Source organism: Saccopteryx bilineata, chromosome 8, assembly GCF_036850765.1.
Source record: "Saccopteryx bilineata isolate mSacBil1 chromosome 8, mSacBil1_pri_phased_curated, whole genome shotgun sequence".
NCBI classification, from domain to species: Eukaryota; Metazoa; Chordata; class Mammalia; order Chiroptera; family Emballonuridae; genus Saccopteryx; species Saccopteryx bilineata.
Genome location: NC_089497.1, coordinates 84851413 through 84867506, shown reverse-complemented (window position 1 = coordinate 84867506; position 16094 = coordinate 84851413). Strand labels below are relative to the sequence as shown.

Sequence of the window (16094 nt, the reverse complement as noted above, 5' to 3'; positions counted from 1 at the left end):
AAAAGCAAGACTGACCTGCACGTTAGCATGGACGGACCCAGGCACCTGATATTTCAATTCATGGGCTGTCGTGTGAGATTTTGGAAGCAGAAAAGGATAAGAAAGTGACCGGTATTTTGATTTCATAATCTAAAATAAAAAAAGGTAAAAAATTCAAATGAGAAAACAGTTCCAGTCTCCCCTATTCTGTGACTATAAAAGAAATTCAGGTTAATTTTAAATAGAAAATAGCATGTTAACAGTGGATGTTTCTAGGTGAACAGGTCATAGATTATTTTTGTTTTCTTTCTATTTTTCAAAGCTGGGGAATTACTTTTTTTCCTTTCTTCACCTTTTGAAGTATGCATGCATCCTTTATATTTTAAAGAAAGCTTAAATATAATCTAGAGTTACAGAGGTATATAACTGCAAAAGTGGGATTATTCTTTTGTAAACTGATTTTTTTACTATGTTGCAAATATCTTGACAATAGCACTATATATCATTTTCAAATAACTTCAGAGTAAAATGGTATGAAAAATAATTTGTTTAATAAATCACTATTCATGAGCATTTCATGAATAGTGAAATAAAATTTCATAAATAGCATTTCATTTTATTTGAAATATTGAAGTGATGTCAAAATAGATTGGTCTATTGGGTTACTCCTTTAACTTAAACACCTAAAAAAGATTTTCTGAAACAAAGGTTGTATATCTTTTAAAAAACTTTTTGGGCCCTGACCAGCTTAGCGGTAGAGCATCAGCCTGGCATGTGGAAGTCCCAGGTTGGATTCCCGGCCAGGAAACATAGGAGAAGCGCCCATATGCTTCTCCACCCTTCTCCCTTTCCTTTCTTTCTCTCTCTGTCTTCCCCTCCTGCAGCCAAGGCTCCATTGGAGCAAAGTTGGCCCCGGGTGCTGAGGATGGCTCCATGGCCTCCAACTCACACACTAGAATTGCTCCGGATGCAGCAGAGCAGTGGCCCAGGTGGGCAGAGCACCGCCCCCTGGTGGGATTGCCGGGTGGATCCCAGTCACATACAGGCAGAGTCTGTCTCTCTGCCTCTCTGCTTCTCACTTTAGAAAAATATAAAAAAAAATAAAAACAACAACAAAAAAACCCATAACTTTTTGGTATTGTACCAATTTACCCCCAGAAGCAATGTATAAGAACATCAAAAATCCAAAACCCAATCGCAGGTATTAGCAGTTATTTAACTTTTTAGTCTTCACTTGTGTAGTTGGTTTATTCATTCATGTCCCCTAAATTTTTGTTAAAGATATCTCCATTATTTCTAAAAGCTCCCACTCTTCATAGTGCTATGTAAATGAAAAGAAAGTTGAGACTATAAGTTTTTTTATAAAACTCAATCTTTTTCCAAATTATAGGGAATAATAACAAATGCTTCATCATCATTTAAAGTAAATAAAATGAAACCTTAATAACACCTAGATGATAGGTACTTAACTTACGAGTGTTAGGTCAAATTCCTAAGAGTAACGAAGGCATACTAAAGGAGACACAACCAGGGAGAAAAAACCAAAGGCTACATCTTCTCGTCCTGCTCCCTTTGCTCAGAACCACCTCTCCAGTACAAATCCAGAGCAAGACAAGGATGGGAAGGACTTGAAAGCTTGAGCTCTCCCATCTTAACAAGACTCCATCCTCCTACAATGACCCTGCCAGGTGACAATCAGTCCAGACCAGATACTTAAATCAACACTGAGCACCCAAGATGTTAAAAGGATTAAAACCATTGTCCCTGATTGTAGCATTCACCCCTCTAGTGCTCTAAATTATCTGTGATGTGAAAGTTCCGGGACATGTTCTTTTCCTTCTGCCCAGAGACCAGGTGCTTTGACAACCAGGCACCCAACAGCAGATGAAAGACACAGCTGTGGCCACCGCAGCCCTTTCTTTCCAACCCTCTGGGTTCTCTCCTCTTTCAGGCTGTCTCTCTCTACATGGACGGAGTCATGATAGAACCATCCACACACCTTTGTAAAGTTCCAGCGCTGGATGAAGTGACGTGCCACGTCCCGAGCCGCCTTCCCGTGGACCACAGACGCAATGTCATGCCATGGCATCCGGGGAGTGGAGTGCCTGTCAATGAAATCTGCCCGGGTGCACCAGGCAACAGTCATCACTAACTTCTGTGCCAGAGACAGGAGCCATCTGACCCCAGAGCTGACCTCGACTGTGGGAAGTCAAAGGAAACGTGGTGATGTCCACTATGTGTATATTTCTTGGATTGGATGGAACACTACCATCGAACCAAGTGAAACATAGATCTCATAGTGAGGAACACAGTCCCTAGTGCACCTCCCCAAATAAACTGCTCACAAATATTAGGGGATATTTCAAAGTAAATATGAAGTGATAAAATATCCCCTAATTTTTGTGAGCAGTATGTTTTCCTTTCACTAGTGTTAGATAATCACCAGGCAAGGCAAGATGTGATTTGGTACCAATTACTTAAGGCTGTGTACTTGATATTATGTTTTTCTTTTCACCCTGTTGAAATAACATCAGGTTACACAAGTAGTGCCATCTCTAACTCCTCTTAGACATTGAAGCACAGTGGTAATCCAGAAATGTGTCACTTTAATGATAAAAAAATGAAGATGATAAGCAGAAAAGATGACCAAAGGGAGGGCACCATCTTTTAGAGAATGACACATTATTATCCCCAAAATATGCCTATAAAACCTGGAGGTTTCAAAAAAGTAAGCTCTATTTTATGTTTGTTATTATTGTTGTTGTTACTATAACTATAAGCATTCCTTAATGATATGACTGAATCATAGTCTCCAAAGTTTTACCAAATATTCAAAGGAAAACAAGACATTAGATCAGGGGTCCCCAAACTTTTTACACAGGGGGCCAGTTCACTGTCCCTCAGACCATTGGAGGGTCGGACTATAAAAACAACTATGAACAAATCCCTATGCACACTGCACATATCTTAAAGTAAAAAAACGAAACGGGAACAAATACAATATTTAAAATAAAGAACAAGTAAATTTAAATCAACAAACTGACCAGTATTTCAATGGGAACTATGCTCCTCTCACTGACTACCAATGAGAGAACTGCCCCTTCCGGAAGTGCGGCGGGGGGGGGGGGCGGATAAATGGCCTCAGGGGGCCACATGTGGCCCGTGGGCCGTAGTTTGGGGACCCCTGCTTTAGATCATGCCCTTTCATGCTTGTTGAGATGCTAACGAGTAAACAGACAAAATATAAGCAGTCAGCCACTACCATGGTACTCACCAGCAAAAGGTTTATCCAGCTGAACCCAGTCTTTGAAGACGAAGTTGCAGTAGTCCTTCCCATGCCAGAACCTGGTCTCCCCGTGCAGCTCTCCCACGCCTGTCTGTAAGCTGCGGATGGAGCCTGTGTCTGTGAACACAGCAAGACCCGCTCAGAGCCTGCGGTGCCGACGGGCCCAGGGAGGGAGGCTCAGCTGTCATTTATGAAACACCTAAAGGCTTCTTAAGACTCACAACTAAGTCAGTGGATGTCTATTCCGTCTGAGGCTGTGGGCTGTGGGCTGGCAAACCCTTAAGTTTATTAACATTGGGAGTTGGGGCTATAATCAGGTTTGCCACATGAGAATGAAATTCAACATCCTGAGGTTTATCATCCACCAGATCACTGGAAGAAAGGATGACAGAGTTAACAGTGAACAAAGAACTTGCTGGGAGAGACTACAGGAGAATAGTAGAGCTCTGGGTCAGGTAGAGAAACATGAGATCAGAGAATATAAAGAACTCTTGTCCTGCTCTAGCCTCAATCAATATGGTGAACACCTACTACAGAATTCTTGTTTTTTGCATTTCAAAAAGCAAGAACCTCAAATTTGTAAACAGCCCATATACCAGCCTGAAGTTAACCAGCTAAGTGACACTGAACTTCACCATTTTGGTCAGAAGTCTTTCATGTGTAAAATGAAGAATTTGGCCTTGATGATACTTACGATTTTCCAGGCTCTAACATTCTATACTTCTAAAATCATAAATGACAACCATAAATATCATCACAAAAGACAGAAGATTATGATTATACAGGCACAAAAGCAGCCATCTACTGCAACATTTCATGGAGAGCTTGGCCAGGACAATTTTACTGAGGGGTAAATGCTTTGACTTAAATTGTTTGTATGTCATGGGCTATATTGGCCACAGAGACAACTAAGCAGGAAGGCAAGCTTAATGACAAATTACAGATGTAGCGCTTGGCACAAAAGAAGCACTTAACAAATAGACATTGGATGGAAAAGTATAAGTTGAATGTATAAGTGGTACCACATGCAGCAGCTTGCAAGAGCGCTGAACTGGGTACCCTACCACCGTATGGTCCCAGAACGGTCTTTCTAAAATGCTTAAAGCCTTCTAGGGTCACCTTCTGCCGACAGGGGGTCAAATTCTAAGGCCTTGGCGTCCCAAACTGGTGCCAGTCCCTCTCTGTAGTTTTTGCTGCCCTATATAACCCTGGTTCCATGTGTGACACGTTTCTCCCTGTGTGGACAAGCCTCGTCTGTCAGGTCTCTCTACAGTTGGCACATTATTCCTTCTGCCTGGACTGCTCTTCCTTCCCTCTCATCCTGATCTTTCCTCATCCTTTAGGAGCCACATTAGCTGTCACATGCCCTATAGACACCCCCTGGAGCCTAGTAGGGACCGGCAGTCACTAGCTCTGTTGTACACCATTAATAGGTACACACCCAAGGGCCTCTGATTCTGTGACAAAGCTGGGCAAGGATGCTTCCTCTCTGCCTCCCACTTGTCTATAAACTCCTTAGGAGTGGGCAATGTACCCCGCACTGCCTGGTATAGCTCCTGGAACTCAGTAGGCAGTCAATAAATATTTGCAGGGCAAACATTTTTAAACAATCACCCCATACATTGCTAATATCCTAGCTCAAACTGAATAATTAACCTTCAAAGATGTTTGAAATTTTCTATAAAAGAGAAATATCTTAAAGTGCTAAAGATGAACAGAACTGAATAGTGTTAAAAATAGAATTCTATTGACTTCTCCCAATGATTTATTTTCCTGCTCTGTTAAGACAGAGATCCAAGCCCAGCAGGTCTGTTAGCTCAACCATAGGCTCTTCATAATAAGCATGGCACTTCTTTTGTGTGTGTGTTTGTGACAGAGACAGAGAGGGGGATAGAGAGAGAGGGAAAGATAGGGACAGACAGACAGGAAGGAGAGAGATGAGAAGCATCAGTTCTTCATTGCAGCTCCTTAGTTGTTCATTGATTGCTTTCTTATATGTGCCTTGACTGGGGGGCTACAGCAAAGTGAGTGACCCTTTGCTCAAGTCAGCAACCTTAGGCTCAAGCTGGTGACCTTGGCTTCAAGCCAGCAACCTTTGGGCTCAAGTCAGCGACGAGGGGGTTATGTCTATGATCCCATACTCAAGCCAGCGACACTGTGCTCAAGCTGGTGAGCCCCCACGCTCAAGCCAGATGAACCCTCACTCAGGTCAGCGGCCTCAGCATTTCTAACCTGGGTCCTCTGCATCCCAGTCCAATGCTTTATCCACTGCACCACCATCTGGTCAGGTGCATGGCACTTTGTTAAAGAAAGAAAAAGGGACAAGGAATGGGATAAATAATGAGACAAATTCCAAATTTAAAAATATGCATGTATATAAAATGTTAGCAATTGAGAAACTCTAAGTTCAAGTGTTACATATACACACAAACACTTGTTTAAAAATTAACTTTCACTTAGCAACCAGTTATTACAAGAAAAATAAAACCAAGAAAATTCTTAGTCTCAGAAAATTATCTTGGTGCTAATCGAATTCAACCTGCTCAAAATTCAATTTTGTTTTTGTTTTTAGGCATAGCCTAAGTGATTTCATATAAATCAGGATTCTCCTAAGAACAAATGAAAATTTAAGGCATAAGAGCCAAATACTTTAGTTACTGTGGTTACTGTTCAGAAAAGTATGAGCACCTATGAGCAGGAAGACAGGGCTACTTACATCAGCAACTCTGATCTGAGGGGGGCTCTCAGTTTGTATCTGGCTCCCAATTGATTTCATAATTTCACTGGCCTTGCCCTCTTTAAAATTATTATTATTATTATTATTATTATTATTAGCAAGAGTGTGTATGAGAGAGAGACAGGAAGGGAGAGAGAGGGTGGGAAAGGGTGAGAAGCATCAACATATAGCTACTTTCACTTTAGTTGTGCATTGATTGCTTCTCATATGTGCTTTGATGGGGTGCCTTGCCAGTGTCCCCTTGCTCAAGCCAGCACCCTTGGGCTTTTTATGCCAGCGACCTTTGGGCTCAAGCTGGTGAGCTTTGGAATTGTGTGGAGGATTCCCCACTCAAGCCAGCGACCCCATGCTGATGAGCCTGTGCTCACAGCCAGCAGCCTCCGGGTTTCGAACCTGCGACCTCAACCTTCCGGATGGATGCTTTATCTACTTTGCCATCATTGGTCAGACCTGCCTTGCCATTTTAAACTGAATTTGTTGAGGTGACATTGGTTCACAAAATCACACAGATTTCAAACGTACAACTCAACAAAACATCAGCTGCACATTGCATTGTGCACCCATTGCTCCAAGCAAAGTCTCTTTTGGTCCCCATTTCTCCCCACTTTTCCCACTTCTACCTCCCCACCCCCTTTCCCTCTGGCTATCATCACACTGCTGTCTGTGTCTCTGGGTTCTATATCTTATTTATATATATATGAGTGTGAGTATATATACACATATATAATAGATATGGCTTTTTTGCTTAATCCTTTCACCTTCTTTCAATCCAGCCCTCCAACCTGCCTCCCCTCTGACAGCTCTTCATCTGTTCCACGTATTCACGCCTCTGTTCATTAGATTCCACATGTAAGTGAGGTCATATGGTATTTGTCCTTCTCTTCCTGGCTTATTTCACTTAGCATAATAATCTCCAGGTCCATCCATGCCGTTCCAAAAGGTAAGATTTCCTTCTTTTTTTAAGTTGCTGACTACTAATCCATTGTGTATGTACCACAGCTTTTTTTATCCACTCACTCACTGATGAACACGTGGGCTGTTTCTACAATAGATCTTGTATATTATAAATAATGCTACAATGAACATAGGGGTGCATGTATTCTTTTGAATTAGTATCTCAGGTTTCTTTAGATATATCCCCAGAAATGGAATTGCTGGGTGAAAGGGCAGTTCCATTTTTAATTTTTTTGAGGAATCTCCATACTGTTTTCCACAGTGGCTGCACCAGTCTGCATTCCCACCAGCAGTGCAGGAGGGTTCCCTTTTCTCCACATCCTCACCAATAGCTGTTTATTGATTTATTCTCTGACAGGTGTGAGGTGATATCTCATTGTGGTTTTAATATGCATCTCTCTGATGATTAATGATGGTGAACACTTTTTCAAAATTGGCATCTGTATGTTCTCTTTGGAGAAGTGCCTATTCAGGTTCTTTGCCCAGTTTTTAATTGGGTTGTTTGTTTTCTTGGTATTGAATAATATAAGCCTTTATATATTGTAGAAATTAACCCCTTATCAGATGTATCATTGGGGAATATGTTCTCCCATTCAGTGGGCTCCTTTTCATTTTGTTGATAGTTTATTTTGCTGTGCAAAAGCATTTTAGCTTAATATAGTCCCATTTGTTTATTTTTTCCTTTGTTTCCCTTGCCTGAGGAATTATACCTGCAAAAAGACTGCCATAAATGTTTGATATTTTATTGTGTATATTTTTTCTAGAATTTTTATGATTTTCACACTACATTTCAATCTTTAATCCACTTTGAGTTTATTCTTGCATGTGGTGTAAGTTGGTGGGTTAGTTTCATTTTTTTGTATGTGTTAAGTCCAATTTTCCCAACACCATTTATTGAAAAGACTATCATTTCTTCACTGTATGTTCTTGTCTCCTTTGTCAATATTAATTAACCTTAATGCACCTGCCTTGCCTTTCGGCATGGGTTTTTCATGCCAGTTTTCTGCAGTCCTCCAGGGAAAGGATGTCTTACTGCCCCTTATCCAGTGTCTCCAGCTTGGCCATATTCTCCTTTCCTCTCTCATTTCTTGGCTTCCAAGGCTGCTCACCCCTACCACTACATCCACCCACCATCTTGATCTTTCCCAGCTCTTCCTCCCAAAGCAGGTTTTCTCCAACTTCCTCCTAAATGTACCCTTTTAGCCCTGGCTTCTCTTTTTGCCTCCAGATCTACAGCCACTTCCTGTGCCTCACGTGACCTTGTCAACCTAGTTGTCTCTCCAAAATCTTAAAATCACATGGAACACTAGAATCATTATCACCCCAGAAATCAAGGCCTTCCTTGAGATTTGTCTTCTGTTCATAGTTACTCACATTTGAACCTCACTTTGGCGCCATTCTTTTCTTCAATATCTCTCCACCCACCACCCCATCACTACTTCCCAAGTCCTATTAAAATTCTCCTGATTCCTCCTTTGGAAAATGTTTGTCCCATTTCATCTTATTCTTGGGCCCACTGGAACACGCTTGTTACACTCACGTTGTCTCTAGCACAGTTTAGTAAGATGCCACCTGTATCTCTCCCCTCTGTTCATCCCCCAGAAAGTCAACCCCCCACCCCCAGCATTCCTACAACATTTTCTAGATGAGGTTCAATGGGGTTCAATGTCTCCATATATTGGTACAGATATAGACACTGGCCCTACCTCCACAAATTAACACTTAACTATAATTACAAAATTCTAAAATTCTGAAAATCCAAATATTTTTTCGTTGAGTTGTTTTCTGAGCTCCCTAAATTGCTTTTCTGTGTTTTCTTGTATATCTCTGAGTATTTTTAGGATTTTTATTTTAAATTCTGTCATTTAGCTCCAAGGTTTCCAATATATTAAATTTTTTCTTCATAGATTTTTCCTCATCTATCTGTGCTACCTCTCTGTCTTTTGTATCCATGATATTCGACTTCCTTTTCCTTAATGGCATCTGAGGGTGGTTTTGTTGATAGCGCTAATGAGAATTAATAAAGAGTAAAAAGTGAAAAAAGAAAAAGAAAAAAAATGGAATCAAAAAGAAAATTTATTATTTCTTTTTTTTCTCCTCTCCTCTCCTTCTTGAGAAAATATCGTGATAAACTGTGAATTATATTATGCTAAATGGAACAAAAACTACCTATAATGAAGGGCCTGAGTTGGGGAGAAGTGATAAAGGGGCAAAAAATGAGGTAGGGACCCACAAAATGCAAAAAAGGAAAAAATTTGGGTCAAGAATAAAATGATTTGCTTGTAAGTGATGGTCAGCTGAGAGATATAATGAGAGGGATACGAGGGAAACAGGAAAAAGAAAAAAATTACTATTGTATTAAGTGGAGCAAAAACTAGAAAGAATGGAGAGCCAGGGTAGGGGGGAATGCTAATGAGTTAAAAAGTGAAGTAAAAAGCACCCAAAATGCCACAAAGAAAAAATTTGAATCCAAAATAAAATAATTTGTTCATGAGTGAGGATTGAATGAGAGGAAAAGTGAAGAAGAAAAGAAGAAACTAATAGAGAGGGAGAAAAAAGAAAAAGGAAAAAAGAAAAGAAAAAAGAAAAAAAGAAAGAGAGTTAAGGGTTGTGGAGTATAACCCTCATAGAGAGAAAGGAAGAAGAAAAGAAAGAAAATGGGAGATGTAACACTTATGGGTAGTGTAGTTCAAGAAGAGGAAAGAATAAAACGGGCAGAGAATAAAAGGACCAAGGTGGAAAAATAATAATAAAGACAAGAAATGAAAGATACAAAAAAATGTGGAAAAAGTTATAAAGTCTGTGGACTTTTCTTGATTTTGAGAGGTTATCTTCTTGCTTTTTCTTTCCTCTCCCTCTTCCTGGTTGGTGACTCTGTACCCCAGGCTCTGCCCCTGTGGCACGCTTAGGTAGAGATTTGTAGTTGATGAGTCTGTGTGGCAATGTCATATACTAGGCTTCAGTCTCGTTGGTCCTTGAGGCTTGTTAGCATTTGCAGGCTCCGACAATGAGAGAGTCCGTTTTCCTGGAGACTCTCTCCTAGTTTCTCCTTCCTGAATTAGCAGCCTGATGATCCAGCTACGAGGTTGCCGCTGCCTCTGCCTTTGTGTTCAGTGTGTGGGACTTCCAGATGCTCCAAGGATAGATTTTTCTGTCACTGGTTGAAGAACTTGTTGGAATTTTGGGGAGAGGTAGTGCTCCTCACAATGCCATTTCTCTGATGTCACTAACTCCCAAATATTTTTTCCACAGCTCATTTGTTAGTAAAACCTGACCTGCACTGACAAGAGGCTATAATCCTCATTTACCCTACTTGGTGTTAAATAAATATAAATAATTTGCTTATGAGGTATTTTCTGGACCCTGCAAGGACTGTAACATCATTTAGAGTGGGTATTATATTACTATCTTAAAATCCAGAATTTTCTAATTTCTAAAGCACATCTGACCCCCAGGATTTTGCATGAAATGGTCAACCTCTATGTATTTACCACATTCCATACCTAGGTCTAAAATAAATAGGTTATAATATCTACCTGAAATGCCTGTTTCTCCCCTTCTTAGTGTACCTACTGAGTGTCTACCTATATTCAAGACCAGTTCCAAAACAGGTCCTCATTAAGTTATATATTTTTAAAATCTTTTGGTTTTTGAAACTTTTTGGGTTTTGGAATTATGAATCAAGGTTTATATTTGTGGAGAAGGCTTCCCTAACAATTCTTGTCCATAAAGGTATCTTCCCCTGATGAATGACTAAGGCAGTAAGTTAGCAAAATATTTTAAACTGATGCTTACCTATTAAATAATAAGCTCTTTGCCAGCAGAAAATAAATCTTATACATCTGTATCATTGCATCCCTGAGAAGAGTCTAGAAACAACCCACTATTCATTATTCTTTAAGATTAGATATCTGTGTTTGAAATGTGGGTTCAAAGGGGACCGTGTGCTAAACCCACAAGCTCAGGGCAGGCCTGTGCCTGCAGCCTTAAAACTCAGAGACCAAACAGGATGGTTTGAAATTAAAACCATCTAAAAGCAAGTCATGGTGGGTAGTCCTGTCCTAGACCTGTATCTTCCTTGGCAAAGGTCAGTTTTGACCTTAACCGAGCCTGCCTATTGTCTTTTTGCAACTAAACTAACGTACCTTTGTAATGTCAGAGTAGTCGCCATTTGTTCAGACCCTCTGGGCACAGTCTCCAACCACAGCGGAGACCCCAGCACCTCTCACATTACCTGGCCCCGCACACTATCTGGACACGCTCTAAATGTTAACTGTCTTATACCCACGAATATAAAAGAAGTATTTGTCACTGCATTTTACCCTTCATTTCGTCTCAGAGATTTCCCTACTTACCTTTTCCTGCCTCCCTGATCTGACACGGATGGATTTGACGTAACTTCCTTATGCCCTCTCCTTTGATTGTGATGTATGAAATAAACTGCAAAATTGCCATTTTTAGGAACATTTTCTCAATCTGTTCAGATTTTGCTTCCTGACAATTGTTGTCAGTTTGGCTCAGATAAACTCATAAAAATTCTCTATGGGCTTAGACCAGGGGTCTCAAACTCAACTCAGCATGTGGGCTGCAGAGCAAGATCACAGCCATTCGGCGGGCCGCACTAGGTCTACAAAAGGCAACTGTTATGCAACACTTTTCTCACTGCAGTTGAAAACAAAAAAAAAATCAGTACAACAAGCACAATCGTACATGCAGTTTACTCAGTGTCACAAAACGACCAGAAACTGTAGTTCGCATCACAACTGCTGTTAACTAAGCTAATATCTAGCTAGGATGCTAGAGAAATGAAAAATACAAGTAGGCTCCTAGACTTACTTAATTTTATCCAAAATATTTCGAACTTCGTGGATTAGTCTGTGGGCCGCACAAAATTGTTCGGGGGGCCGCATGCAGCCCGTGGGCCGCGAGTTTGAGACCCCTGGCTTAGACATTTCTTACGTCCACAAAAACACCTGTCTCGACTTAAATGAAAAAAATGCTCCCCCCCCCCCTCAGCCATTTAGAGCAGTGGTGGTCAACCTGGTCCCTACCACCCACTAGGGGGCGTTCCAGCTTTCATGGTGGGCGGTAGCAGAGCAACCAAAGTATAAATAAAAAGATAGATTTAACTATAGTAAGTTGTTTCATAAAGATTTATCTGCCAAACTTAGCGAAAATTCGACATAAAGTACTTGGTAAGTAACTATTATGATATGCTTTAATTTGCTGTAACTCTGCTTTATAAATTTTATAAAGTAAAGTTACTTCCCTACTTTATAAATCACCACTACTGTGGAACTGGTGGGCGGTTAGAAAATTTTACTACTAACAGAGATACAAAAGTGGGCAGTAGGTATAAAAAAGTTGACTACCCCTGATCTATAGTATTTGATTGTGCTTAAAAAAAAGATCATCAACAACATTTTTAAATAACAAAGTACCAATCAAAGCAATGTCAATTTGAAATGCTCTCACTGGCAATAAATACAACTTTGGAAGAAAAAAAAATATTGAAGATGGCTGAGTGGTTTTCAATTAAAATATATATTGTACTATAGAAATCTACCATAGTTACTAGTCACACTTAAGATGAACTGATTCTAGTGCAGTTTTTCTACTTAAATACTCTCCACACTCCATCCTGATTTCTGTGTACCTCCCGTGATGGTCACTGGGTGGCCAGTTCATCATGACCCCATGCACGCAAGGGAAACTGATGTCACTGAGAAGCTACTGCAGTTCAAAGGCCAGGAAAGGAAGTTATTAACTCAGCAAAATTCAGTTTCCAATATTTAATGAAGAGTTACTCTGTTTAATTTCGGTTTCAAGTCCTATTAAAACAGTATAAGTTTAGGTCATCACATGATTACCTAATTGTACAGCTATGCTCTTTAAACTTCCTTTATTATCAATAGTAGAAACTTTTCTTCCCCGAATGCAAATTCACACGGAACTCCAATACATAAAAAAATAGAGCAGGATGTTCTGTTTGAATCAAGTACTAACAAAGGTAGGAAGGTCAGTATCCTCTTCAGAATCTCTGAGAAACACCAAGGTCCAAGGAACAGGATGTGTAAAGCACTACTCCAGAAGGCCTCAACTATCCTTTGGCTTTTTACATAAATTAGTTTTTTTATGTTAAAAAAATTAAATGTTAATTTAATGTAGTTAATCTAAAGAGTCCTCTCCATCACTTACACCCTACACTCAGTGCACCGGCACGTGCCGGGAGCTCCCCTCACGATTACACCCTACACTCAGTGCAGCAGCACATGCCGGGAGCTCCCCCCATAATTACACCTTACACTCAGTGCACCAGCACGTGCCGGGAGCTCCCCTCATGATTACACCTTACACTCAGTGCCCCGGCAGGGGCCAGGAGCTCTCCTCATGATTACACCCTACACTCAGTGCCCCGGCACGTGCCGGGAGCTCCCCTCATGATTACACCTTACACTCAGTGCACCGGCTCATGCCGGGAGCTCCCCTCACGATTATGCCCTCCACTCAGTGCCCCGGCACGTGCCAGGAGCTCCCCTCACGATTACACCTTACACTCAGTGCACCGGCACGTGCCAGGAGCTCCCCTCACGATTATGCCCTCCACTCAGTGCCCCGGCACGTGCCAGGAGCTCCCCTCACGATTACACCTTACACTCAGTGCCCCGGCACGTGCCAGGAGCTCCCCTCACGATTACACCTTACACTCAGTGCCCCGGCACGTGCCAGGAGCTCCCCTCACGATTACACCTTACACTCAGTGCACCAGCACATGCCGGGAGCTCCCCTCGCGATTACACCCTACACTCAGTGCCCCGGCACGTGCCGGGAGCTCCCCTCACGATTACACCCTACACTCAGTGCCCCGGCACGTGCCGGGAGCTCCCCTCACGATTACACCCTACACTCAGTGCCCCGGCACGTGCCGGGAGCTCCCCTCACGATTACGCCCTCCACTCAGTGCCCCTAACGATTACACCTTACACTCAGTGCACGGGCACGTGCCGGAAGTTCCCCTCACGATTACACCCTACACTCAGTGCACCGGCTCATGCCGGGAGCTCCCCTCACGATTACACCTTACACTCAGTGCAGGGGCACGTGCCGAGAGCTCCCGAGCTCCCCTCGCGATTACGCCCTCCACTCAGTGCCCCGGCATGTGCCCGAAGCTCCCCTCGCGATTACACCCTACACTCAGTGCCCCGGCACGTGCCGGGAGCTCCCCTCACGATTACACCCTACACTCAGTGCACCGGCTTGTGCCGGGAGCTCCCCTCGCGATTACGCCCTCCACTCAGTGCCCCGGCACGTGCCTGCCGGGAGCTCCCCTCGCGATTACACCCTACACTCAGTGCCCCGGCATGTGCCGGGAGCTCCCCTCACAATTACACCCTCCACTCAGTGCCCCGGCACGTGCCCGGAGCTCCCCTCACGATTACACCCTACACTCAGTGCCCCGGCACATGCCTGAAGCTCCCCTCGCGATTACACCCTACACTCAGTGCCCCGGCTCGTGCCGGGAGCTCCCCTGGCGATTACACCTTACACTCAGTGCCCCGGCTCGTGCCAGGAGCTCCCCTCACGATTACACCCTACACTCAGTGCCCCGGCTCGTGCCGGGAGCTCCCCTCACGATTACGCCCTACACTCAGTGCACCGGCTCGTGCCAGGAGCTCCCCTCGCGATTACACCCTACACTCAGTGCACCGGCACGTGCCGGGAGCTCCCCTCACGATTACACCCTACACTCAGTGCACCGGCACGTGCCCGGAGCTCCCCTCGCGATTACACCCTACACTCAGTGCACCCGCACGTGCCCGGAGCTCCCCTCGCGATTACACCCTACACTCAGTGCACCGGCACGTGCCCGGAGCTCCCCTCACGATTACACCCTACACTCAGTGCCCCGGCACGTGCCGGGAGCTCCCCTCACGATTACACCCTGCACTCAGTGCACCGGCTTGTGCCGGGAGCTCCCCTCGCGATTACGCCTTCCACTCAGTGCCCCGGCACGTGCCGGGAGCTCCCCTCGCGATTACACCCTACACTCAGTGCCCCGGCACGTGCCCGGAGCTCCCCTCACGATTACACCCTACACTCAGTGCCCCGGCACATGCCCGAAGCTCCCCTCGCGATTACACCCTACACTCAGTGCACCGGCACGTGCCGGGAGCTCCCCTCACGATTACACCTTACACTCAGTGCACCGGCTCGTGCCGGGAGCTCCCCTCGCGATTACGCACGCCCTCCACTCAGTGCCCCGGCACGTGCCGGGAGCTCCCCTCACGATTACACCCTACACTCAGTGCCCCGGCACGTGCCGGGAGCTCCCCTCACGATTACACCTTACACTCAGTGCACCGGCTCGTGCCGGGAGCTCCCCTCGCGATTACGCCCTCCATTCAGTGCCCCGGCACGTGCCGGGAGCTCCCCTCGCGATTACGCCCTACACTCAGTGCACTGGCACGTGCCTGGAGCTCCCCTCACGATGCATTCAGTACCTGCCTGGTCACTACTTGCCACTTCAGGACTGCTCTGAAGAAGGAGCCTGCAAAAATGTAAGCCAGACCTTGTTCATCCTGTGTTTAAGACCTGATGACTCTCTATCTGACTCAAAGTTAAAGCCCAAGTCCTTAGAAGGAGGGCTGTGAGACCTCGCGTAACCTACCCACCTCGGCCCCCTGATCTCGCTTTCATTTCCCTCCACCAGCCCCCTCCTGGAGCACGCGGAACTCCTGCCCCACACCCACTCTTCCTCCTGGCGGGGTGCCCTCCCCAGGCTGTCTCCTGTCTTCATGCTTCTCTTCCTTTTGATCTCTTTTGAAAATTCCCCTCCTTAAAGAAGCATTTTCTGACCAGTGATAGAAAATAGTGAGTCCTCCTTCTGTCCAAACCCTTTTTTTTAAATAAATTTTTTATTTTAATGGGGTGACATCAATAAATCAGGGTACATACATTCAAAGAAAACATTTCCAGGTTATCTTGTCATTTAGTTCTGTTGCATACCCATCACCCAAAGAGAGATTGTCCTCCGCCACCCTCCATCCAGTTCTCTCTGTACCCCTCCCCCTCCCCCTCTCCCTCCTTCCCCCCCCCCCCCCTAACCACCACACTCCCGTCCATGCCTCTTAGTCTGGC

The 16094-nt window shown here is 44.0% G+C and overlaps 1 protein-coding gene across 6 annotated transcripts in view; it reads right to left on the bottom strand.

The window, feature by feature from the left end:
• Positions 1 to 16094, bottom strand: part of PLD1 (phospholipase D1) — a 315252-nt gene that overhangs the window by 100155 nt on the left and 199003 nt on the right. For all 6 annotated transcript variants that reach the window (XM_066241913.1, XM_066241915.1, XM_066241909.1 and 3 more), the window contains 3 exons: positions 3254 to 3382; positions 1979 to 2097; positions 16 to 129 (listed from right to left, as the gene is read on the bottom strand). In XM_066241913.1, the coding sequence (XP_066098010.1) occupies positions 16 to 129; positions 1979 to 2097; positions 3254 to 3382 (362 nt within the window). The remainder of the gene's footprint in view (positions 1 to 15; positions 130 to 1978; positions 2098 to 3253; positions 3383 to 16094) is intronic.